Below are 24,063 nucleotides of genomic sequence, written 5' to 3'. Positions count from 1 at the left end.
AGCTTTTTTGCTCTTTTTTCTCTGGTTCTGATATTGATACCCTCTGCTTTGTAAAGGCTAAGGTAGCTCAGAGATTCATCCAGTGTAGGTGGATATCAAGAGCAGGATCTTCTCTGGTGTTCTGGGCTTTCTCTGTAAATCCTTTAGTAATCAAATATTGGAAATTTTATTTTCTTGTGCTTTCAGTCAACATGGCTTGAAGGAAGCAGCATACAAAAGGCCTTCAGATAGTTCCTGGGTGGGGCATGCATTTGGAACAGTGGTAAAAATGCTACCTGGGATTTCTGCATCCCATATCAAAGTGCCTGGGTTTGAGTCCTGGCTCTGCCTCTGATTCCAACTTTCTGCTAATGTACACCCTGGGAGGCAGCAGGTGATACCTCAAGTACTTGGATCCCTGTCACTCATGCAGGAGACCCAAATTGAGTTCTAAGCTTCTGACTTCAACTGTTGGTCCAGTTCCAGCTGTTGGAGACCTTTGGGGATTGAACCAGCCAATGGCAGTTCTGTGTCCATCTCTCTGCCTTTCAAATAAAAATTTTTTAGATTATTTTTTATTTATTTGAAAGGGTTACAGAGAGAGACATCTTCTGTCTGCTGGTTCACTCCCCAAGTGGCCACAATGGCCACGATTGTGCCAGGCTGAAGCCAGGAGCCCGGAGCTTTATCCAGGTCTCAAACACATGAGTACAGGGCCCAAGCACTTGTGCCATGTTCCACTGCTTTCTCAGGCACATTAGCAGGGAGCTGGGGCAGAACTGAAGCGGCCAGATCTCAAACAGCACCCCTATGGGATTGCAGGCGGTGGCTTAATTTGTTACCCCACAACACCAGCCCCTCATATAAATTTTTTAAAAAGAGAACCGCAGAATCTAGTATTGAAAATAATCTTTTTTTAAAAATGCCCATGGGAAATGGTGTATTATATAAAAGCTATACAAGGATTTCAGGGTTTTTTTGGGGGATGGCAAAATAAATGATTTTTTTATTCCACTTTTCCACAGATCTTTTGAAATATCCTTGTATTAGGTCTGAGAGTTAAGGCTCATCTTTAGCTTTTAGTGTTACCTTACCAGGCTGAATTTTCACTATTAAAGTCTAAAACCGAACTTGTGCTCGCAGCTGCCTTTAGCTTCTTCACCTTTCCAGGTAAAACATTTGATAGCTTTTTTAGGTCCTTCCCTTCTGGCAGTAAAATGAAATTCCAAAATAACTTTGTTGATTCTTATGGTCTGAAGTTTCTAAGTAGTGTTTAAATCTGTACTTCACTTCCCATCGTCTTTGTTTCTCTTTATTTACAATTTGCTTCTCAGTCATTTGTTTTGTTTCTGTCTTCACTTTGATTCCTAATGATGACATTTGATTGAAATGTCCAGGGGCATAGTACATATGTCTTCATGAAAGAAGAACAAGTCGCCTAGTTGGGCCTTAGCATCACATGCTGCTAGCAAACCCTCTTTTTGACTGCTGCTGTGGTTGTCTTTCCATTCCATGACCGTACTGCATTCTTGGTTTTAGATCCCACTGAAGAGCCCGCACCACAGGCCACCAATACAGTTGGTTCAGTTATTGGAGTGATTGTCACCATTTTTGTGTCTGGAACTATATACTTCATCTGCCAGAGGATGCTATGTCCACGAATGAAGGGGGATGGGGAAACCATGACTAATGACTATGTAGTACATGGACCAGCATCGGTGCCACTTGGCTACGTGCCACACCCAAGTTCTTTGTCAGGATCTCTTCCAGGTGAGTGGTGACTGCTCTACTGAGAATCACGTCTTGAGTCCTGGCAAGATTGCCAGGTTTCTTCTAGGGAGACAGGGTGCTACCCGGAGCCTATTTGAAATTAGATTGCTTCATGTTTAAGAAGTTACAAGAACAAAGGTTTGTTTTTACTTTTAGCACCTTCTCTTTACACAAAAGGCCTTGGGTTTGGCATGATAGAAATTGTGAAAGAATGTTAAGCAGACGCGTTGACAGGCTCTTAGCCCTTCTGACTGCATTTCTGGATGCTCTACTAAAAGCAAATTACCAGGCATCCAGTGAGAAGAGTTATAAACCACACGTTCTTTAAGTTTACTCCCTGAGAACCACAATGTTATTGAATCTAAGAATAAAAGGAGGCCAGAAAATAGATTCCCTTTGGCGAACATTTGGAAATAGCTGAGTGATACAAGGGAGGAATCTATGTACTGTCGTATGTTTTCTTCTGACACTTTATGTGATGAAGTGGGATGAGGGCTGATTTAGGCATAGCCGTGGAGCCAGAAGCTCTACCCTTGGCTAGGCCGTATTCCTCTAGGGTAGTTACGATTTCTTTTCAGTGTTCCTTGGTGCCCTTAGTGAAAAGAAGCCTTCCTTTTAATGAATGTGAAGGAGAAGGAAGTGCCTGGCAAAAGCTCTCTGAAAAAATAGGAATTTATTCTGGGTGTGACTCTTAAGCAAACAGACATCGTTTTGAAGCTGTTAGTGGTAATGTTGCTCTGCTTCCATTCCAGTTTTCAGCTAGTGCAATGCGGGAAGGTACTTGGGAAAACTGTAATTCCTCCTTCACCATTGGTAGTTTTCATTCCAGGCACACTTGGATTCAGTAGATGAAGAAATATCTTCCATATGTTGGGTTTATGCCTTAAAAATGACTTACTTCCTTTTGAATAAATTTTTCTTCATCTACTCTGTTTCACAGCCTCTAGCCATCACAACTTCAGCAGGATGAAACTTTTCATTTTGAAGAACTCTGCTTCCCCCAGGGGAGGGCGGAGCTGTGAGCTGTTCTTGGCCTTTTTCTAGGCCGACTCTCAGTGGAAGCATGCACATCTAGAGGACACTGGTTTCCTTTCTCCATCAAGTATTTCAGTTATTTTTAGGAAGGAGAGCGGGAGTTGATTCAAAGTCATACTACTTGAATGTTGGTGTTTGTGGTCCCACAGTTGAACAAAACTGTTTCATTTATTTTTATAGATCTTAGTCATCCTCAGTGTTAACCCCCTGTCATTGTAGGAATGTCTCGAGGTAAATCGATGATCAGCTCCCTCAGCATCATGGGGGGAAGTAGTGGACCCCCCTATGATCGAGCTCATGTCACAGGAGCGTCGTCAAGCAGTTCTTCCAGCACCAAAGGCACTTACTTTCCTGCAGTAAGTAGTTCGTTTTTCTTTGAATGCTACGATCTGTGGGCTTTTAGATTTTTAAATCATTTGAATGTGGGTACTGAGTGGTAGTAAGACAAAATTAGTTTTTTGGTAGAGATCTTAAACATATAGGAGGGCTTTGAAATGTTCATCACAAAATAGAATTAAAAGTTAAGGGTAGGAGGGGCCAGCGCCACGGCTCACTTGACTAATCCTCCGCCTGCAGAGCCGGTACCCTGGGTTCTAGTCCCAGTTTGGGCACTGGATTCTGTCTCGATTGTTCCTCTTCCAGTCCAGCTCTCTGCTGTGGCCCGGGAAGGCAGTGGAGGATGGCCCAAGTGCTTGGGCCCTGCACCCACATGGGAGACCAGGAGGAAGCGCCTGACTCCTGGCTTCGGATTGGTGCAGTGCACCGGCTGCAGCGCGCCAGCCGTGGTGGTCATTTGGGGGGTGAACCAACAGAAAAAGGAAGACCTTCTCTCTGTCTCTCTCACTGTCTAACTCTGCCTGTCAATAAATAAATAAACAAACAGTTAAGTGTACGAGGAACCCATGTGTAGCACAGTGAGTTAAGCCACTGCTTAGGGCTCCAGCATCCCATATTAGAGTGCCAATTTGAGCCCTGGCTGATCTGCCTCCCATCCAGCTTCTTGCTAATGTGTCTGGGAAGGCACTGGATGATACTTGGGCCCCTGCCATCCATATGGGAGACCAGATAAAGATCTGTTATCCTCAGAGGAGCATAAAATAATTTTTAAAAATTGTCTACTACAAAATTTTAAAAAAGATAAGTGTAGGCATGGGAATGTAGCCTACCAGTTAACTCATCTGTGTTCAACGTGAAACTACCTGGATTTGACACCCAGCTTCCTGCTAATGCAACACCTGGGTGGCAGAAATGGCTCAAGTGATTGGGTTCCTTGAACCCATGTGGAGACCTGGATTGAGTTACTGAGTTCCTAGCTCTTGGCATTAGCCCCAGCCATTGTTGGCATTTGGGGAGTGGGCAGTGGGTTTGGGTCTGTGTGTACACATGCACATACTCACGCATGTCTGCACTCTGTCCTCTCTCTCTCTTTACCCCCAATAAGAGAATAGATAAGTTTGTTTTGATGCAAAAAATTTGAAACCTATGCATGGTTTTTTCAGAATAAATTTTCTGTGAACTTTTTGGAGCCCCCTTGTATAAGGCTTAAAGGAGAAGTTAGCACTAAGCTTGTAAGTCTTTTAAATAATAATCAGTGTGCTTGAGTACACTGGGCACTAATTTCACATTTGATGTAAAAGTAGAACCACTAAGTGGTACTTCTTGAAAGATTTAGGACTTGTGTTTCATGATTTCACAAAAGAGAAGCAAACTTGGAATTTCTTTTAAATCAGTAATTTTTAAGAAATCTATAATTAAAAAATCAAAACCTAGCGTTGCTAAACTTATATGAGTGACTTATAGATTCCAGATTTTCTTTTCATCCCTTTAAGCTCTTTAGCCATCATGATATTGGCCTAGGGAAGAGAAAGCTACAGTCCTACAGTGCTATTTGAGGCTGGTTCTTTTCAAAGGAGGATTGTGCTAATAGTGTAATGAAAGGGCATAGGAGTAGAGATGAAGGAAGTGAAGTGGAAAGAAAGTCTAGTAGTCCTTGTCTTGGATAGACTGTTGTTATTTTAATGTTTTAATTTTGTTTTTCTTTTAGATTTTGAACCCCCCTCCATCCCCAGCCACAGAGCGATCACATTATACCATGGAATTTGGTTATTCTTCCAACAGTCCTTCTACTCATAGGTCATACAGGTAATACATACACCTTCCTCTGATATAAGTTGAAATACTTTTTAGCAGGAAGAAATATTCTCGTTTGGGGTTTGCTATACTCCCAAATGAGTGGATGATGACCATCAAATAGAGAATAGGCATCTTGTATTGGTAATGCTGACATTGCCCCACTGCAGATCTTTTTCTTTCAAGGCATTATGCTTGTTTTTAAAGAGAGCCACCAATGGGACCAGCGCTGTGGCATAGCAGGTAAAGCCACTGCCTGCAGTGCCAGTATCCCATATGGGTGCTGGTTCGAGTCCCAACTGATTCACTTCAATCCAGCTCTCTGCTATGGCCTGGGAAAACATTGGAAGATAGCCCAAGTCCTTGGGCCCCTGCACCCACGTGGGAGACCCAGAAGAAAATCCTGGCTCCTGGCTTCAGATTAGTGCAGCTCTGGCCGTTGCGGCCATCTAGGGAGTGAACCAGTGGATAGAAGACCTCTCTCACTCTCTCTCTGCTCTCTCTAACTCTGCCTTCAAATAAGTAAATAAAAAAAGAAAAGAAGTAGAGCCATCAATGCTGGCTTTTAGAGGAAATAAGTAGAGCCTCAGGCTTCAGCAGTATTTTAATCACCAAAGTGATTTCAAAGTAGATTATAGTTGAGGGTAAGTTTGATTAATACTCTAGGACTAGAACACTGGGTTAACACTACTGTTCTGGGAGTCACAGAAGCTCTTAAAATAGCATGAGTATTAAGAGCACAGATTTTGAGAAACATTGAACAAGTTTAAGGTCAGCCTGTGGTTAAATTGCTGTTACTGTCTAGAGTAAAAGATGTCTCATGTAGTTGCATGGAATAGATCTAGACTATAATTAAAATCAATGAAGTGTGTTTATAAGCCTAGAGAGGAGAAACTGTGCCTCTGTGCTAATTTGTGAAGCTAAAGAATGTGCTGAGTAGGTCAAGTGTGACTGTGTCAGCCTATTCTTCCGTCTTATCTGAAAGGCCAGCAGGAAGCCAGCAGCTGGGTGTTCTCTGTCGATCACTGAGTGCCCCGTAGTTGTGGCATCCCTCGAGTGCCTGTTACCTTCTAGACAAGGTATTTCCTGGCATGTCAGACAGATGGATCTGATAAAACTTTATGCATGTGTGGAATTGCACTGGAAACTACTTGAAGTATCTCGCTCAGTGTTGTTATTTCTGTTTAGATAAGACCATATTTGACAAAGGGTTGGCTCTGGTTATTTTTGTGATTTATTGTAATGTAGCTTTCCTTAACACAGGTTTGTTTTAAAAAGCCAAAACTGGGGTGGACATTTGGTGTAGTAGTTAAGTCGTTGCCTGAGGCATCACATCCCTTACTGGAGTACCTAGATTTCAATCCCCGCTCCTCTTCCAATCCAGCTTCCTGCTAATGCAGGCGCTAGGAGGCAGTATTGATGGCTTAAGTATCTGCAATCCATATTGGAGATAAATTGAGTTCCAGGCTTCTGGCTTTGGCCTGACCCAGCCCTGCTGTTTTGTTCATTTGAGGGACAAACCAGCTAACCAGCTGATGGAAAATATCTCTCCCCTTCTCCCTCCCTCCCTCCCTCCCTCCCTCCCTCCCTCCCTCCCTTCCTTTCCCTTCTTCCCTTTCTTTATTTCTTCCCTCTTCTCCCCACCCAGCCCCTCTCTGCCTTTCAAAAAAAGAAGTTAAAATAAAGCTGGGGCTGGCACATGAGCTCCAGCATCCCATATAGACACCAGCTTGAGTCCCGGCTGCACTTCTTCTGATACAGCTCCCTGCTAATGTGCCTGGGAAAGCAACAGAAGGTGGCCCAAGTGTGTGGGCCCTTATACCCACATGGGAGACATGAAAGAGGCTCCTGGCTTTGGCCTGGCCCAGTTGCAGCCGTTGCAGCCATTTGGGGAGTGAACCAGTGGATGGAAGATCGATTTCTCTCCCTCTCTCCCTCTCTCCGTCTCTCCCTCTCTCCCTCTCTCCCTCTCTCCCTCTCTCCCTCTCTCCCTCTCTCCCTTTCTCCCTTTCTCCCTCTCTCCTCTCTCTCCTCTCCTCCTCTCTCTTCTCTCTCCTCTCTCTCTCTGACTCTGACTTTTAAACAAATAAGTAAAAATCTTAAAAAAAAAAAAAAAGCTGCATTCAATACACATTGAAATCATTAAAAAATAATTAGCTAAGAAGCCAAAACAGAAAAGTAGGAGTCTGAAAATTGGAATGACCTATAATTTTATTTTTGAAAATTAATTTCTTTAATCAAATATTCTAAAACACTGTTTGATCAAAATAAGCATAATTGCACCGAAAACAATTTTTATTTAGCCAATTTCCATGTCTCAAGTCAAGGCCAATTTCTGTTTATTATGGAGTCAATTTTTTGTCATCTGTTGAGGTTTTTGTTTAAATCAGGGCTTTAAAAGAATCTGTTCATTCTGCTTTCTTTTCTTACTTTTCCTTTTTTTCTTTTCTTTTTTTTTTTCCCCCTCGTGAAAATGTGTTTGGTGTTTTAAATGTTGAGTCAGGAAATTTCACAAAGGCTTCATACTTGATTGTATGGAAAGATAAGACCAAATGAAACAAAACACCATGAAATCATGTCAATATTGACAGTAAAAGCCTGTGAGAGCCTGCTCGGCAGGTCTGGGAACTTGGGCACTTCTGGCAGCTGTTTCTTTTGAGGCAAAGCCCAGGTGATGTCAGATGGTTTGTGTCCAGGGATATTATCTGTGGTGCTTTGTCTCACCAGACACTTCGTGCATTGTTTTTATCAGCTGTATACTTGTTCTTGCCCCTTCTCTTGCAGCCATTTTGATGAGAAAGCTTATGAATAAATCTTGGGGATAAATATGAAATAAGATTTTCCATATTTAGAAAAAAGAGATAGGAGAAGTTGCAAATAGAAGTAAGAATGAGAGCAGAGGCAGCACTAAGATCAAGTCTTACTTTCACTGGTATGCTGCTCTCTTTCCAATTCATTTTTCTTGAGTTAGCTATGCTATGAACTTAACAACTGTAGATTAGTTGAAAAGATAAGTATAAGAAGTAAGTTAGGCTTTTCTGAAATATATTGGAAAATTCACTGACCTTAAATGGGTACATAAAATTACTCATTTTGATGTTCAGTTAAAGCTGCCCTTTTGACTGTATATTTATCTATGTGCAAGGAATCAAAACTGTTCCCCTCAGACCACAGCAGTGTCCTCTTGCTAGCAGCAGCAGTGTAGTGGGGTAGGTGTGGCTCATAGCTGTCCATAAAAACTCAGCCTGGGTTGTATGGTGTTTGGGTTTTAAAGAAACAAAGTCTTCAGGCATCAGAACGTTGAGAGAATGTTAACATGTTTGGGTAGTGTAAAACACACGAAGACCTATCCTTCTCACGGGCCATAAAACTGCAGAAATTGCTAAGGTCTATTCCATTAAGTAAATGCAAAAGGTATACAAAGGTTTTCCAGAGGTGACCGTTGTATAGCTTCCATTCTGTGGTACAGTTTAACTTGAAGAGACAGGAGCACATCCAGAGACTGGATCGAGTTCACCTCTGCTTCTCCATCTTGTCCATTGCACTTGCCGCTAATGACATTTATTTGCCAAATATGAAGATGTGTGCTGTCTCCTTCGTCCAGTCTCCCATTGGAAATTGCCTCTGGATCTGCGCAAATTTAAATTGCAGTAGCGTGTTGTTTTTGAAGTGAAGTTTGCCTCTGATGTCTCTGAATTCTGATGAGGAAAATCATTTTGCTGTGAAACTAACTCTGCTTCTCTTTATTTCCTTCCCGTCCCAGCTACAGGCCATATAGTTACCGGCACTTTGCACCTCCCACCACACCCTGCAGCACAGATGTCTGTGACAGTGACTATGCTCCTAGCCGGAGAATGACCTCAGTGGCAACAGCCAAGGGCTATACCAGTGACTTAAACTATGACTCAGAACCTGTGCCCCCACCTCCCACACCTCGAAGCCAATACTTGTCGGCAGAGGAGAACTATGAAAGCTGCCCTCCTTCCCCGTACACAGAGAGGAGCTACTCGCATCACCTCTACCCGCCGCCGCCCTCGCCCTGCACGGACTCCTCCTGAGGAGGGGCCCTCCTCCTCTGACTGCCTCCACCGCAAACATGTAAATACAGTGTGGTTGAGATCTGGGGGGGAGGGGGCTGTTAGAGAAGGCTGAGGCAGACCTTGTACAGTTAAAATTATAAAATGGGCTAGGGGATACTGGAGATATTTGTACAGAAGAAAAGGATATTTATATATTTTCTTAAAACAGCAGATTTGCTGCTTGTGCCATAAAAGTTTGTATAAAAAATAAATTTGTACTAAAAATTTTATTTTTGCAAACTAAATACACAAAGCATGCCTTAAACCCAGTGAAGTGACTGAGTACAAAGGAAACAGGAATAATAAAGGCATCTCTGACCAGGAATGTCTGGGCTTTATTGATACCAAAAATGAAAAAAAAAGATGACGACGACAATTAAGTCCATCTCAGAGCAGCAAACCATAGATACTTGGAAGAAGCCAAATAGCCTTCATGTTAACTAACATTCGAGGGCCAACAAGTGAAGACATCATGAAGTGGGGTGGGGGGATACTAACCTTGGACAAAGGGCTTTGTTTTCTCTCGGAATCCAACTGAATTTTTGTGAGGAAATAGATATTTGCAAAATCCCTTCTGGTGTTGCTGTTGTGAGGTGAGACCAGCTGTCTGGGCAGATGCTGCAGGGCCACGTGTGTGCAGGTCTTCTGTCCCTGCCATGGAGCCTGCTCCTCCCCCACAAAGTCGTGCTTTCACTCGGCTGCCTCCCCCAGCAACTTTGTAGGCCATTTTTGCCAAAATACCATGATGTATTCCAGCAATTAAAGAAATGGAATTGTCTAAATCAAAGTTTGATTTTAATATTTCTACTAGCTCCATTCCCCACTAGGTTTAGCTCTTCATTGACTGATGTTTTTGCATAATGATCAAAGATTAGACATATTATTTCTTTTTTTTACTTCAAGGTCATTTTAACATTCATTAAAATGTCTCCTTACAACATATAGACAGTGTTTAAGAATTGCAAATTTAACCATTATGTTTTTGTTGTAAATTAATCATATATCCTTGCAGTACTTTCATCATATAATATCACAATATGAAATCACTTTTATATGTTTTTTTGAGTAAAACATTTAAATATGTTCTGGTTAGAGACAATCTATTTAAAAATAAAATTTTTTGTCATTAGGGTTTTCCCTATATTAACTGTTTGTGCCATTTTCGTGCTCTTTAGGCCAATTTTTTCTCAGAATGATGTCTACATATGTACCTCTTCTGATGTGTGACATGAGTTTAATATCTTCCTGTTATCCACTGTGAATGTAAGGTTGTTTTCAAATTATCCACAAATTATTCTTATAATCATTATGTTTTTATGTGTGTTCCGTCTTATTCCATTATGAACTAAGTAATTTAACAATCATCTGGGGAGTAAATAAGAAGGCCAACTATTAACGTCTCAGCTGTCAGAACTTGGGAGCAGGGGAATATGGAAGTCTCACTCCGTCTGCCTGACCTGCTGTCATGTACAGTACTGGGGCTGCCACATCTTAAGCTTCCAGGGATGACCCATGCAGCAATTCTAGCCTGCTCTGCCTCCTTGCCAGAAGTTAGTCTCTTGCTTTTAACACATGTCTGGCACTTCTCTGCTAAAACTGAATGTGTTTTCAAACTGATGTACTTTGACCTAAACAGGTGCTGGTCAGTTAGTTATGAAATGACTTTGGTTTTTGTTTTTAATACTGTCTTGTCAGGGCCTCTCTGACTTGCAAGAGAAAATAACAAAAGAAAGGATTCAGAATTTTTGGCAGGGATGAAGTAATGTTTCAAGCCACTCAAAAAATATCTAAATAAACTTCTTAAAGAAAAAAATATGGTTTCAGAATAATGCTCAGATTGTTGTGGACAGCTTATGAGAATGATCAGGTGCACTGATTTTGCATATGACTAAATGGTCATCCATCAGCATTAACTCTTACTGTTAATGGAACAAAGTGCTCCCAGTCTAAGATTGGACACTAAACTTGCATTCTGTGACACATGGGAACACTTGATGTTTAAATGAAGATGGAAAGGTTAGCAATAACTGGGTATCAGTTAGAATTTGAGAATTCTATATGTTTACATTTTTTAACGTGCATCTTTATCTGGTGGGCTTCCCATGTGGAAACTTGCACTATAATAAACTAAGAAGAATATTGCCTTGTTTTGTCTCAGTCCAAGTGCTTGTACTGCGATGGCAATGGCCTCTTCTTGCAAAATACTAATTTGTGTGCCAATTTGTTTGAAATTATTTGAAGGCAGTTCAGCTTAATCTTAGTATCCTCTTTCTGGGGTAGTTGAGATGGATTTTTGGTATTTCTAAGCATACTCTTTAATGAGAGAATTGTCTAATTCGGGAAAGTTTCATTGACCCTCAGGTTACGATGGACAGTTAAGCTTAAGTAAATTTTATTAAGCAAGAGCTTTAATTGGGAAAACTGAGGAGGAGAAAAAATAAGAATACAAATCAGAAATTGAAAAAAAGTTTTAATTTTAGTATTTTGCTAGGTTCATTATCCAAAGGAGGAAATGGGGGGGGGGGGGCGGGGGAGTCATTAGATACTTTTTTTTAAGTTTTTTTTTTTTTTTTCTTTAACTTGCCTCTTAAAGTATGCCCTCTTAGTGATGTGATTAAAATGATCTGAGGAATGAAGTTTAGCATCACATCCTACACTGGACTTGGTGGTTATATAGCCTAAGTTGGTTAAGTGCGATAATGGCACTTCTTCTTCCATGAAATTTTATTATGCCTTGGGTACTTGGTGCCATTGCTCTATACTAGCTTACCACAAGATGTTGTCTGTTTTACCAGACTGCTTATTTAAGAAAATTACATAGTTAATTTTAATATGAAAATATTTTGTGCAGTATCAACAAGAAGATAACCTTTAATAAAATTTGAGAACCACTATTCTAGAGAGGTGATAGCTATTTATAATGAAGATTTTCATTAAAGTATATTTTCATCTAATGTGGACCAATTTGAGAAAATGTCTTTGGGCAATAAATTTTTAAGATGATTAGAATTGTATTTGTTTCATCATGTAAAAATACCCTAAAGTAAAAACATTTCATTTGAGGACAATTTGATCTTGAAGATGTCAAAAATAACCACCATCTTTTCTTAGTTAGCAGTCAGTGTTTGGGGAACATCTTTTTGTTGTGTGTAAAGGCCCATTCATGAAGAATACTTTCCGTAGAGTTAGTAGCTGTAGCCGACCTAGCCTGTTAATGAATAAGTTTATGTAGGCTGATAACGAGGAGTTTCAAAGAAAATTATAAAGAGGCTTGCCTTGAGTAAGTTTGCTTCTTTGTAACAGATGGGCTACTGCTGCCTTCCTGTCTATTATGCCTAGATTACATTCTTAGAAATTACAGCATTTTAAATTGATTTCTTGCAGGGAAAAACTTGCCACTTTACTGATGTGCATGCCATAGGAGCTGCATATTGGTTACCTTTACACATCCAACAAGATTGAGAAATGGAAGCATTGGGCTTTTCACACTCAACATGTATGCCATGCTTTTAGCGCATGTACAGTGCCTCAGTCTCAATGTGGCATCTACAGTTTGTGTGCAGTGTAACAGGAGTGATGCTCTCAGTGTACACATGGACTGACTTACTGAAGGAAGTATAAATGCAAGTTCATTTCCATATCCCAAGCGTGAAGTCAGCCAAGAGAAGTAATAGATGGTCTGAGAAAATCAACCAGGATACGTGTAGTTTCTGGCTTTAGGGATGTCTTATTCCTAATAGTCTCAAATTTAACTTTTGAATTTCTCACAGTTTTAGAGTAGGGGGATTTGAACTTTGTATAAATTAGACATTTATAATTTTAAAAAATTAAATTACAAGCATTGTGACTCTGGTCCTCATGATATTTCTCTTCCCGCGATTCCATGTCTCATTAGTTAGGCCTGCATAGAGGGGGAGACAGAGTCTTAGATCAATCTTGATGGCTTGGAATTAAATTAATAACTCGACCCTCATCCTCCTTCCTTCAGTTGAGGCAAGGGATTCCTTGTACTTAGAAGTGGTGTGTGATCTAATGTAAACTCACCCTGAGATCTCCCACCGGCAGGCCTGGCACTGTGCCCAACTGGGTCAAGTGGCTGCTCTGGATGCCAGCATCCCGAATAGGAGCCAGTTCAAGTCCTGACTGCCCCTGTCCAGCATCCCGGCTAATGGGCCTGGGAAGACGATAAATGATGGGAGTGTGCTCCCTCCCTCCCCCTTTCCTTCTCTCCTTCTCCCTCTCCCTCTCTCTTCCTCCCTCTCTCTCTTTGTCTCTATCTCTAACTCTCTGCTTTTCAAGTAAATAAATAAATCTTTAAAAAAATTCCCACCATCACTTAAGGCTTGCCCAAAAGTTAACACCAAAGAATTACAAACATGCTTTTGCTTAACTGTCCATTTTGTTTTTAATCATGTTAAAGCAGGATGGGGGTTGGAGAGATGTATATCTGTGTAGATATAGGTCTGTTTATAACAATGGATAAATATGGCTATTAGAACAAAAAGCAGAAAAAAATGAGTAAATCCAATATTACATGAAGCTCAGTGTCTGGGTTAAGTTTTCACGTGTGAAGAGGATACGCAGAAGCTTAAACTGGACTGGCCTTATTTGCAAGTGAAGGATCTGGTGCTGCTTTCAGATGTTTATCCTTTATGTTTTAAAAATTTTTTCTTAAGCTTTAATCTTCGTCATTGTCTTAAAGTCAACTGGTGTTTCTTGTCCATCGACTTGGGTACGACTTGGGTACGATGTGCTTTGCAAGGATGTATTTATATTATAATGACCAACATTTGGTCAGCCCTCATCCGCTTATTCACTTCCCCCTTTTTGTAAAATAAGTGCTTTAATTATAAACTGTATAAAAACACCTTGTATAAATTCCCTTTTTGATTATTACAGTAAGCTGAATTGTAACAAATGAAATGTTGATTTTTATAATAAAACCATGGAAAAATAAAAGTGTCGTTTCTTTTCAATGGGAAATCAGAACAGTAGATGGTTGTACTTTGCTGTGATAGAAATACTACTGCTGTGTTCCAGATCCAGTAAGATCCAGCGTTGTTTACATTTCACACAAATACTGCCCTGGGAAGAGAGGTCTGAGAAGGACTTTGACCTAGTTCAACCCTGACAGTATCTGTGACAGGGAGCAGAAAATGAAGAAATGGTCTGGCTTCTTGAAAACAAGCCTACTCTTGTTTTCATAAACTCCTATAAAGAATCCTAGTGTGCACTCTGAGCAAACCCATCCTGTTGGTCTCTGAGCCCAGTAGGATAGGACACTTTTTCCACAAGGTAAAATCGAATCGTGGTAAAACAGAAGAGACCTTAGACTCCTGTTTAAGTTTCCGGGTTTGATAAGAAAGGAGGCAGGCAGCTCTTGTTTGCAGTGGTTGAACTCAAGTAATGGGATTGAATGGAAACCAAATGATAGAACATCTTTCCTTAGCAGGTGCTTTCAAATAAGTGAACCTAGCTGGGCTCTGCTGAGTCCTTTTCCCTGGATGGAAGACAAAAACCTTACAAGTTATGTTGTTCCCATTTAAGCAAGGGGAAGGCAGAACTGTGGTTGATTTGCTGGAGTTAAAGGTGGTTTCAAGAACAGAGTGAACACTGCCTTTTGTTTTGGGCCCATCTTTGCCCAGGTAGGTTTGCAGCTAAGTTTAGGCGGTCCTTTTAATGTTAATTCTTTTCCTTCTGTATGGTTTACATTGATTCTGTACATTTAATTCAGAGTTCTGGTTCAGTCCACTTAGACTGTTAATGAAGCTACACAATCCTCCTACCCATATGCCTGGAAAATTTTCTACTTGAAATTCCCATTTGAAAATTCAAATTTAATCACCATGGACAGACCAGTCTTCTCCTGGCCTGTATTTGCTGTACAACAGAAGCTGTGGTAAGCTACTCATTTTTAAACAGCTGGCTAATGACCAAGCTCAAGAGGAAATGCCAAAGTGTAAAAAGCTCTAGTGCACAATTTGAGAAACTGGATGGCAAAAAGTGGAGGGAAAATGACATGGATTGAGATCTAGATCTTGATCACTTACATTCTAATTCATTGTCAAGGTGTGTCTTAACTCATTCAGTATTACTGTCTTCTGAACCTCAGCTCTTCAGTCAGCAAGTCCCACTCCCTATTCTGGAGAGGCACTTGTACCTAAAGCATTCTAGGCATGAGTGTTAGAAGGCAGTCAGCTGCTGGAGGCCAAACATCTGTGTGGTGCTCCTACTGCATGTAGATGCCTGTTCAGTGCCTCCTTCTCTTTGGCCCTTGCTGTGGTTTCCAAAAAGAATTTATACCTCCCCGGGCTGGCATTGTGATACAGCAAATTAAGCCACTGCCTGTGATGCCACTATCTCATGGGTGCTGGTCCAAGTCCTGGATGCTCCACTTCCAATCCAGCTCCCTGCTATTGCACCCGGGAAAGTAATGGAGATCGGCCCAAGTGCTTGATCCCCAGCCACCCACTTCGGAGAGATGAAGCTCCTGGCTCCTGGCTTAGACCTAGCCCAAGTCCTGGCTGTGGGCGGCCATGTGGGGAGTGAGCCAGAGGATGGAAGATCTCTCTCCTCCTTTGTAAGTCCACTTTTCAAATAAATAAATAAATCTTTTTTAAAAAAATGTATACCTCTCAAAAGGAAGACAGCCTGTTGCTCTTTTTACATCACAAGGTGTGTGGCAGAACTGGTTATCTTGAAAGCTTTTGACTTCTGGTCATAGCAGAAACTCTTCCACTGCCATTACTCAGTTTCATGGTCTAGTCATGGAGATGGGTGTTTTGTCCATTAATTAGAATTCTTTCTTGGAGGTTCCATAGGAAGAAGAGGGTTGAGGCTCAAATTCTATGCAGTATTATGATTAAAAAACTTTTTTCCTGGGTCTGGTGTTGTGGTGCAGTGAGTTAAGCCACCACTTGGGATGCCTGCATCTCACATCAGAGTGCCAGTTGGAGTCCTGAGTATTCTGCTTCGGAATCAGCCCTTTGCTAATGCACCGGCCTGGGAAGCAGCAGGTGAAGGCTTGAATGTTTGAGTCCCTGCCGTCTACATGGAAGACCTGGGTAGGGTTCATGGTTCCTGGCTTCAGCCTGCCATAGCCCCAGCTTGTTACAGGCGTTTTGAGAGTTAGCCAGTGCATAGGAGATCTGTCTGTCTGCCTTTCAAATAGGAAAAAATATTTTTACAGGTTTACTTACTTAAAAGGCAGAGTGGTAGAGATCTTCCTCCTGTTGGTTCTGAAGACAGGAGCCAGGAATTCAGAACCTGGGTCTCCCACAAGGATAGCATTAGCGGGAAGCTGGATTGGAAACAAAGTCCCATATGGCAGCTGCCATCCCAGGCTGGGATTTAACTGCTGCACCAAATGCCCCTTCGCAAACTTTTTGGAGTGTCTTCATGTTAAATCTGTATGTCTTCCTCCATTAACCCATGTTTGGTTAACATAGACCAGGCACGAATATAGGAGGAATAGAGAAATTTTTTCCTTTCCTACATGGCTTCTATCTTTGATTAGTTGAACTAGAGGTATTGTGTCATTAAGCTCTTTAAGAACTCACTCCACTTCTAAGAGTTTTCTTCTTGTGTGTCCATTTTTTATTTCATAATTGCTATATTTTATTCCTTCAGTTTATTTTGGGTTAGATTTGCTAGCTTCTAAGGATTAAAATTCAGATAGCTGATGTTAGGCCTTTCTGATATAAATATTCAAAATTCTATATTTCCTTATATAGCAGGCATTAACTACATCCCACAAATGTTGATGTTTTCATTATCACTTAGTTTAAAACATTTTCTGATTTTCCTGTGGTTTCTTTGAATCATGAATTATATATTAGATACTTCAAAAAATCATGGAAACATGGAAAAAAGATAAATTTATTTTGGTGCAAAACAATTTTGAAATCCATAGGTTTTTTTATACTCATTTTTCATGAACTTTTTGAAGAGCACTTGTGAAGTATGCTTGCTTTGTAAAATATGTGGGCATTTTCCAGATGTCATTTTGTAACTTTTAAATGTATTTCCATAATGGAGATTTGATCCTCTTACATTTGTTGAGTCTTGTTTTATGGACCAGACTGGTTAGATTAAGGAGTGTGTTGTTTTTTTTTGTTGTTGTTGTTGTTTTTTTTTTTTTTTTTTGACAGGCAGAGTGGACAGTGAGAGAGAGAGAGACAGAGAGAAAGGTCTTCCTTTTTGCCGTTGGTTCACCCTCCAATGGCCGCCGCGGCCGGCGCGCTGCGGCCGGCGCACCGCGCTGATCCGATGGCAGGAGCCAGGAGCCAGGTGCTTTTCCTGGTCTCCCATGGGGTGCAGGGCCCAAGCACCTGGGCCATCCTCCACTGCACTCCCTGGCCACAGCAGAGGGCTGGCCTGGAAGAGGGGCAACCGGGACAGAATCCGGAGCCCCGACCGGGACTAGAACCCGGTGTGCCGGCGCCGCTAGGCGGAGGATTAGCCTAGTGAGCCGCGGCGCCGGCCCAGATTAAGGAGTGTTTTATGAGTGCTTGAAAAGAGTATGTATTTTACCCCATTAGGTATAGTTGAGTGTAGAAGTAAGTTAGATCAGTTCACGTTGTTGAAATCTTGACTGATTTTCTGTCTACTTCTATTACTGAATAAGGAGTGTTAATCTCTCCAAGTATAATTGTGGATTCATCTACCTCACCTTTTGTTCTATTGGATTTTGCTTTATTTGGGGCACTATGTAGAATTCAGGATTGTTCGGTCTTAATGATTCACCCTTCCCTCAAATGACATTTCTCTGTCCTGTATTTCTTGACTTGAAGTTGCTTTGATAGTAATAAACCCATTCCAGGCTTCTTACCATGTGTACTCATATTTTCTATTCTTTTAACCTATCTTTTGTGTTTTCAGCTGTCTCGTATTTGGACCAAAAAAAAAAAAAAAAGTACAGTTGGATCTTTATTCTGATTCTATTTCTTTTTCTATTCCTTCCTTTAAAGAGAGAAACTTTGAGAGGCAGAGAAACAAAGAGGGAACTCCTATCCACTGGCTCACTCCCCAAATGTGTGCAATGGCTGGAGCTGGGCCAGGTTGTGGCCAGGAGCATGGAACTCAGTGTGGTCTGCCACATGAGTAGCAGGGACACAGCCACATGAAACATCATCTGCTGTCTCCTACCACAGTGCACGTTAGTAAGCAGCTGGAATGGGGAGCAGAGCCAGGTCTTGAATCCATACTCTTCAGTTACGGAATGTGACATCCAAACTGGTGTCTTAACTGCTACATTAAAAGCCCACACCCTATTTCTCCCTTCTGTTTTACGGTTCTGTTTATTTGAAAGACAGAGTGACAGAGAATGAGGCCTTCCATCTGCTGCTTGCAACAGCCAGGGAAGAACCAGACCGAAGCCAGGAGCCAGGATATCCATCTGAGTCTCCCACATGGAAGACAAGAACCCAAGTACTTGGGCAGTCATCAGCTCCCTGTCAGGTACTTCAGCAGCGGGAAGCTGGAGTGGAGTCAGAGGCAGCAGCAAGGCTTAAACCCAGGCACTGGAATGGGATGTAGGAGTCTCAAGGGGTGGCTTAACCCGATAAGCTGCAAAGCCTGTCCCTATTTCTACTCTTTAATTGGAGGGTTGGACCATTTACATGTAATGCAAATATGCTTGGGTTTGTCTACAGTACTATATTCTTTTTGTTCCAATAACCTTTTGTTTTCTTTTTCTTCTTCTCTGGCCACCCTTTCAATTTCGTATCTTTTAGTATTCCATTTTCCTTCCTCTGTTACCTTACTAGCCATACTCCTATTTCGTCATTGCTCTGTGATTCAAGGTATGCGTTTTTAACTTCCTGTAGTCTGCCTTGAAATAAATCACACCACTTTGTATAGAAGTTGCAACAGGTATTTCCTTTTCTCCCTCCTCTGTGAATTCTCCCTCCCCCATTTTTAATTGTAAATAACAGTTTAAAATCCATAAAAAGTAACCATCTTAACCATGTCTATATGTATATTATAGTTGTATTAAAAGCATTCATAATTTTGTGTAACTATCATCCCAATATCCATCTCCATAACTCCTTTTGTCCCATAAAACTGAAGCACTATACCCATTAAACAATAACTCCCCCCTCTTCCCTTCCCTTGGCCCCTTAAAATTCTACTTGTAGTCTCTATGGCTTTAACTACTCTGAGTACCTCTGTGAGCAGTCATATGGTATTTGTCTTTGTGACTTGCTTGTTTCATTTTGCATAACGGTCTCAAGGTAGATTCATATTGTAGAATATGTTAGAATTTTCTTCTTTTCTAAGGACAAATAACATTCCCTTATATATCTATACTGGTGATGGACAATTGAGTTACTTCTACATTTAGATGTTGTAAATGTAGTTGCTATAACAGAGATAAACAAATATCTCTTTGAGACTCTGCTTTTAGTTCTTTTGGGAATATACTCAGAAGTGTAATTGTTGTATCATATGGTAGTTCTATTTTTAATTTTTTAAGGAACTGTTAATACTGTTTTGCACAGCAGCTGCCTGTTGTTGGGCTAAGTGTTCTGTGTGTCTGTTAGGTCTAGGTAGTTTATTGTTTTCAACCCTCCATTTTCTTAATTTTTTTTCCTTATTATTTTAATCATTATTACAGCAGGGAATTGACATCTCCATCTATTACTGTAGAACTTCCTATCTTTTCAATTCTGTCAGTTTTTGTTGCCAGCGCTGCAGGCGGAGGATTAGCCTAGTGAGCCGCGGTGCCGGCCTGTCATTGACTTCTGCTTGGACAAATTTCACTTGTCACAGCCATCTGCGGGGAGTGAACCAGTAGATGGAAAATACCTCTCTCCCTCCCTCCTCCCTCCCTCCCTCCTCCTCCTCCTCCTCTTCCTCTTCTTCCTCCTCCTCCTTTCTCTGTCACACTGCCTTTCAAATAAATATTTTAAAAGTTCTTTGTCTTTCAAAAGCCTGAGTGTAATATGTCTCGGGTGGATCTTTTTCAGTTCATCTTCCTTGGAGCCCACTGAGCTCCTTCACATTTTGTCTCTTCAGATACTCCCTCTGACTCTTCCTTTCCCTTCTGGAAATGCCACATTGTGTATGTTGGTCCACTCGAGGGTGTCCCTCAATTCCTCTGGTCTCTCTTCATTTTTCTTGAGATATTTTTTCTTTCTGGTCATCCAAACGCCTGGAATAGTCAGATCTGGCCTAGGCCAGTTCAGCAGTGAAGCCATCCGATTCTGGGTTTTTCTTTGTTGGGAGGGTCTTTATTTTACTTCAGTGTCCATCTTGGTTATTGGTCTGTTTAGATTTTCTGTGTCTTTGTGACTCAATTTAGGTAAGTAGTATGTGTCTAGAAATCTATGCATTTCTTCTAGGTTTCCCAGTTCGTTGGTATACGGATCTTCATAGTAATTCCTGATGATTCTTTTTATTTCTGTGTTATCTGTTGTTACATTTCCTTTTTCATCTCCGATGTTATTGATTTGGATCTTCTTTTTTTTTTGGGGGGGGGGGGTTAGTTGGGCCAATGGTGTATCAATCATGTTTAGTTTTTTTTTTAAAAAAACAGCTCTTTCATTTCACTGATCTTTTTGGGTTTTTTTGTTTTTATTTTGTTTATTCTCTAATTGTAATTATTACTTTCCTCTTACTAATTTGGGGGTTTGATTTGTTGTTGTTTTTCTAAGTCCTTGAGATCCATTGATAGCTCATTTGATACCTTTCCAATTTCATGATGTAAGCACCAATTGCTATGAACTTCCCTCTTAACACTGCTTTTGCTATATGCCTTACATTCTTTATGAAGATTATTTATTTGAAAGGCAGAGGTATAGAGAGACAGAGAGAAAAAAAAAAGAGAAAGAGATAGACGGAGGGAGGGAGGGAGTAAGGGAGAAGAGAGGTCTTCCATCCACTGTTTCCCCAGATGGCCGCAACAGCCAGAGATGCGCTGATTCAAAGCCAGGAGCCAGGAGCTTCTTTCAGGTCTCCCAAGCGGGTACAGAGGCCCAAGGACTTGCACCATTTTCTACTGCTTTCCCAGGCCACAGTAGAGAGCTGAATCGGAAGTGGAGCAGCCGGGACTCGAACGGGCACCCATATGGGATGCTGGCACTGCAGGTGGCGACTTTACCTGCTGCACCACAGTGCCAGCTCCTCCCATAAGTTGTTTTTATTTTTTTAATATTTATTTATTTGAAAGAGTTACAGAGAGAGAGACAGAGAGAGAGGTCTTCCATCTGCTGGTTCACTCCCCAGATGACCACAATGGCTGGAGCTGTGCTGATCTGAAGCCAGGAGCAGGAGCTTCTTCCGGGTCTCCCACGTGGGTGCAGGGGCCCAAGGACTTGGGCCATCTTCTACTGCTTTCCCGGGCCATAGGAGAGAGCTGGATCAGAAAAGGAGCAGCCAGGACTAGAACTGGTGCCCATATGGGATGCCTGGGCTTCATGCCAGGGCTTTAACCCACTGTGCCACAGTGCTGGCCCCCTCCCATAAGTTTTGATATGTTGTATTGTCATCTTCATTCATTTCCAGAAATTTTTTGATTTCTCTTGATTTCTTCTATGACCCACTATTCATTCAGGAGCATGTTGTAACATAACTTTTTCTCTGGTAGCTTTTGAGATGTTTTTGGCCACTGCTTTTAAGCAATTTACTGCATGCCTTAGTGTAGTTTTCTACATGTTTTTATGCTTGGCTTGCACTGAGCTCCTTGGTTTTGTGGGTTTATAGTTTTCACCAAATTTAGAAAATATTCAGTCCATTTGCACATATAATAAGCCTGAGTAGTTCTACAATTAACTGCTGTTCTTTTCTGTTTTATTTTCCTCTTTTTTTCCCCAGAGTTTTATTATGGATCTATTGCTATGTCTTCAAGTTTACTTATCTATTTTTTGACAGTGTCTGGTGTGCTCTTTGTCTAGTCCAGTATGTGTTTCATTCAGATGTTACAGATTTTTGCCGCTACAAGTTTGATTTGAGTCCTAACTTCTATGTGTGCTTTATATATTCAGTCTTTCCTCTGGCTTATCAAACGTAAGAAATACAATTATAAAATTTCTAATGCACTTGTCTATTAATTCGATGATCTGTATCATTTCTGAAGTGATTTTCTTGATTTTTCTCCTCATTATGGGTCACATTTTCCTGCCTGTTTGCAAGCTTTGTAATTTTTGATTGGATGCCAGACATTGTGAATGTAACCCTGTTGGGTGTGGAGTATTTTGGTAATCCTATAAAGATCCTTGGGCTTTGTTCTGGGACACAGCTGAGCTACTTGATATTTAATCCTTTCAATTTCTATTCTTAATATTTGTTGGGCAGGGTCAGAAGAGTGTTTAGTCTACAGTTATTTTTTTCCACCTCTGAGGCAAAATTCTCCTGGATATTCTACCTATTGCAGAAATAGACACTATTCCTGGCCTTATGTAAACTTTGGAGAGTATTTCTTTTTAATATTTCCAGTGGTCTTTCCCAAGCCTTGGGCAATGTCTTCGCATGCATGTTCAGTACTCATCTGAACACTTAAAGGGAACAGCTCTCCAGGGCTTTGTGTATCCTTTTCTTTTCTTTTATTGCTGTAGTCTTCCTGGACCCCTAGTTCTAGCTTCTGTACTCGGGGAGACTTCTGAGCTCTGTGTGGGTTCCCCTCTCTCCTACATGCATTAAAACTCTTTATCTGCAATACTCTAGGGCAATCATAGCACTCACTTGATTTCTCATCTCTAAAGGACCAGTTCTTCATTCCCTGATACCCAGTGTCTTAAAAAATTGTTTCATGTATTTGTTGGATATTTTAGTGTGTCAAGCAGAGATTAAATCTGGGTACTATTTTTATTTATTTATTTTTTTTGACAGGCAGAGTGGACAGTGAGAGAGAGAGAGAAAGGTCTTCCTTTTGCCGTTGGTTCACCCTCCAATGCCCGCCGCAGCCGGTGCACCGCGCTGATCCGAAGGCAGGAGCCAGGTACTTATCCTGGTCTCCCATGGGGTGCAGGGCCCAAGCACCTCCACTGCACTCCTGGGCCATAGCAGAGAGCTGGCCTGGAAGAGGGGCAACCGGGACAGAACCCGGCGCCCCAACCGGGACTAGGACCCGGTGTGCTGGCGCCGCAAGGCGGAGGATTAGCCTATTGAGCCACGGCACCGGCCAAATCTAGGTACTATTAACTTTATTTTGACTTGAAGCTGTAAATGATATTGGAAACACTTGGAGAGCTTGTTATAACTACACATATCTTGGGCCATATTCCAATCACACAGAAGCTGTAACAATGAGGCTGGGGTTTCGTTCTTCAATTGTGTCAGAAATATGCCAGTTATTCAATATGCAAAGTTGAATTAGGCTTACTCATTTACAAGACTTTCAGTCCACTGAGGATGACTAGGAAATATTCACATTGGTGTCTATTTGGTTCTTAGGGCACAAGATAAGGAGATGGTCCACATACAGGAGTTTTTTTGTTTTTTAAAGATTTATTTATTTATTTGAAAGTCAGAGTTACACAGAGAGAGGATAAGCAGAGAGAGAGAGAGGTCTTCTATCTGATGGTTCACTCCCCAATTGGCCCCTATGGCTGGAGCTGTGCCAGTCCAAAGCCAGGAGCTAGGAGCTTCTTCCAGGGTTCTCCCATGCAGATGCAGGGGCCTAAGGTCTTGGGCCATCTTCTACTGCTTTCCCAGGCCATAGCAGAGAGCTGGATCAGAAGTAGAGCAGCCAGATCTCGAACCGGCACCCATATGGGATGCCAGTGCTTCAGGCCAAGGAGTTAACCTGCTGAGCCCCCACATACAGGAGTTTTAGAGCATCCTTGTGAGGAAAGACATCCAAGATAATCCCATGATGGCCAAAAAGGGTTAGCAAATGATTCCTGGAGGGAATGAATGAGCAGGTCTGGAAAGATGGGCTGGAGTTGGTTGGATTAGTGGGGGAAAGGGGAAAGGAAGACAGCAAACAAGAACATTCCAGGTTGAGAGGACATAGGAAGGCTCTGAGGTCCCACTGCACGATGCATCAAGGAAACAAAATAATGGGGAGAGTGAAGGATAGGCTTGTCTTCAGGTCTCTGTCTGTGAAGGGAGAGCTCTCGTATCCCTA

At 41.5% G+C, this 24,063-nt stretch overlaps 1 protein-coding gene across 2 annotated transcripts in view; it reads left to right on the top strand.

Moving 5' to 3' along the window:
- Nucleotides 1-13,952, top strand: part of LRP6 (LDL receptor related protein 6) — a 178,183-nt gene extending 164,231 nt beyond the window's left edge. For both annotated transcript variants that reach the window (XM_002712655.6, XM_089304601.1), the window contains 4 exons: nt 1,519-1,749; nt 3,004-3,140; nt 4,829-4,926; nt 8,678-13,952. In XM_002712655.6, the coding sequence (XP_002712701.1) occupies nt 1,519-1,749; nt 3,004-3,140; nt 4,829-4,926; nt 8,678-8,972 (761 nt within the window). In that variant the 3' untranslated portion in view covers nt 8,973-13,952. The remainder of the gene's footprint in view (nt 1-1,518; nt 1,750-3,003; nt 3,141-4,828; nt 4,927-8,677) is intronic.
- The last annotated feature ends 10,111 nt before the right edge of the window (nt 13,953-24,063 follow it).

The sequence above is a fragment of the Oryctolagus cuniculus genome, chromosome 9 (genome assembly GCF_051225735.1).
Source record: "Oryctolagus cuniculus isolate XC-2025 breed Fujian yellow rabbit chromosome 9, ASM5122573v1, whole genome shotgun sequence".
In the NCBI taxonomy this organism is placed as follows: domain Eukaryota; kingdom Metazoa; phylum Chordata; class Mammalia; order Lagomorpha; family Leporidae; genus Oryctolagus; species Oryctolagus cuniculus.
This window is presented reverse-complemented; position numbering and strand designations above follow the sequence as displayed.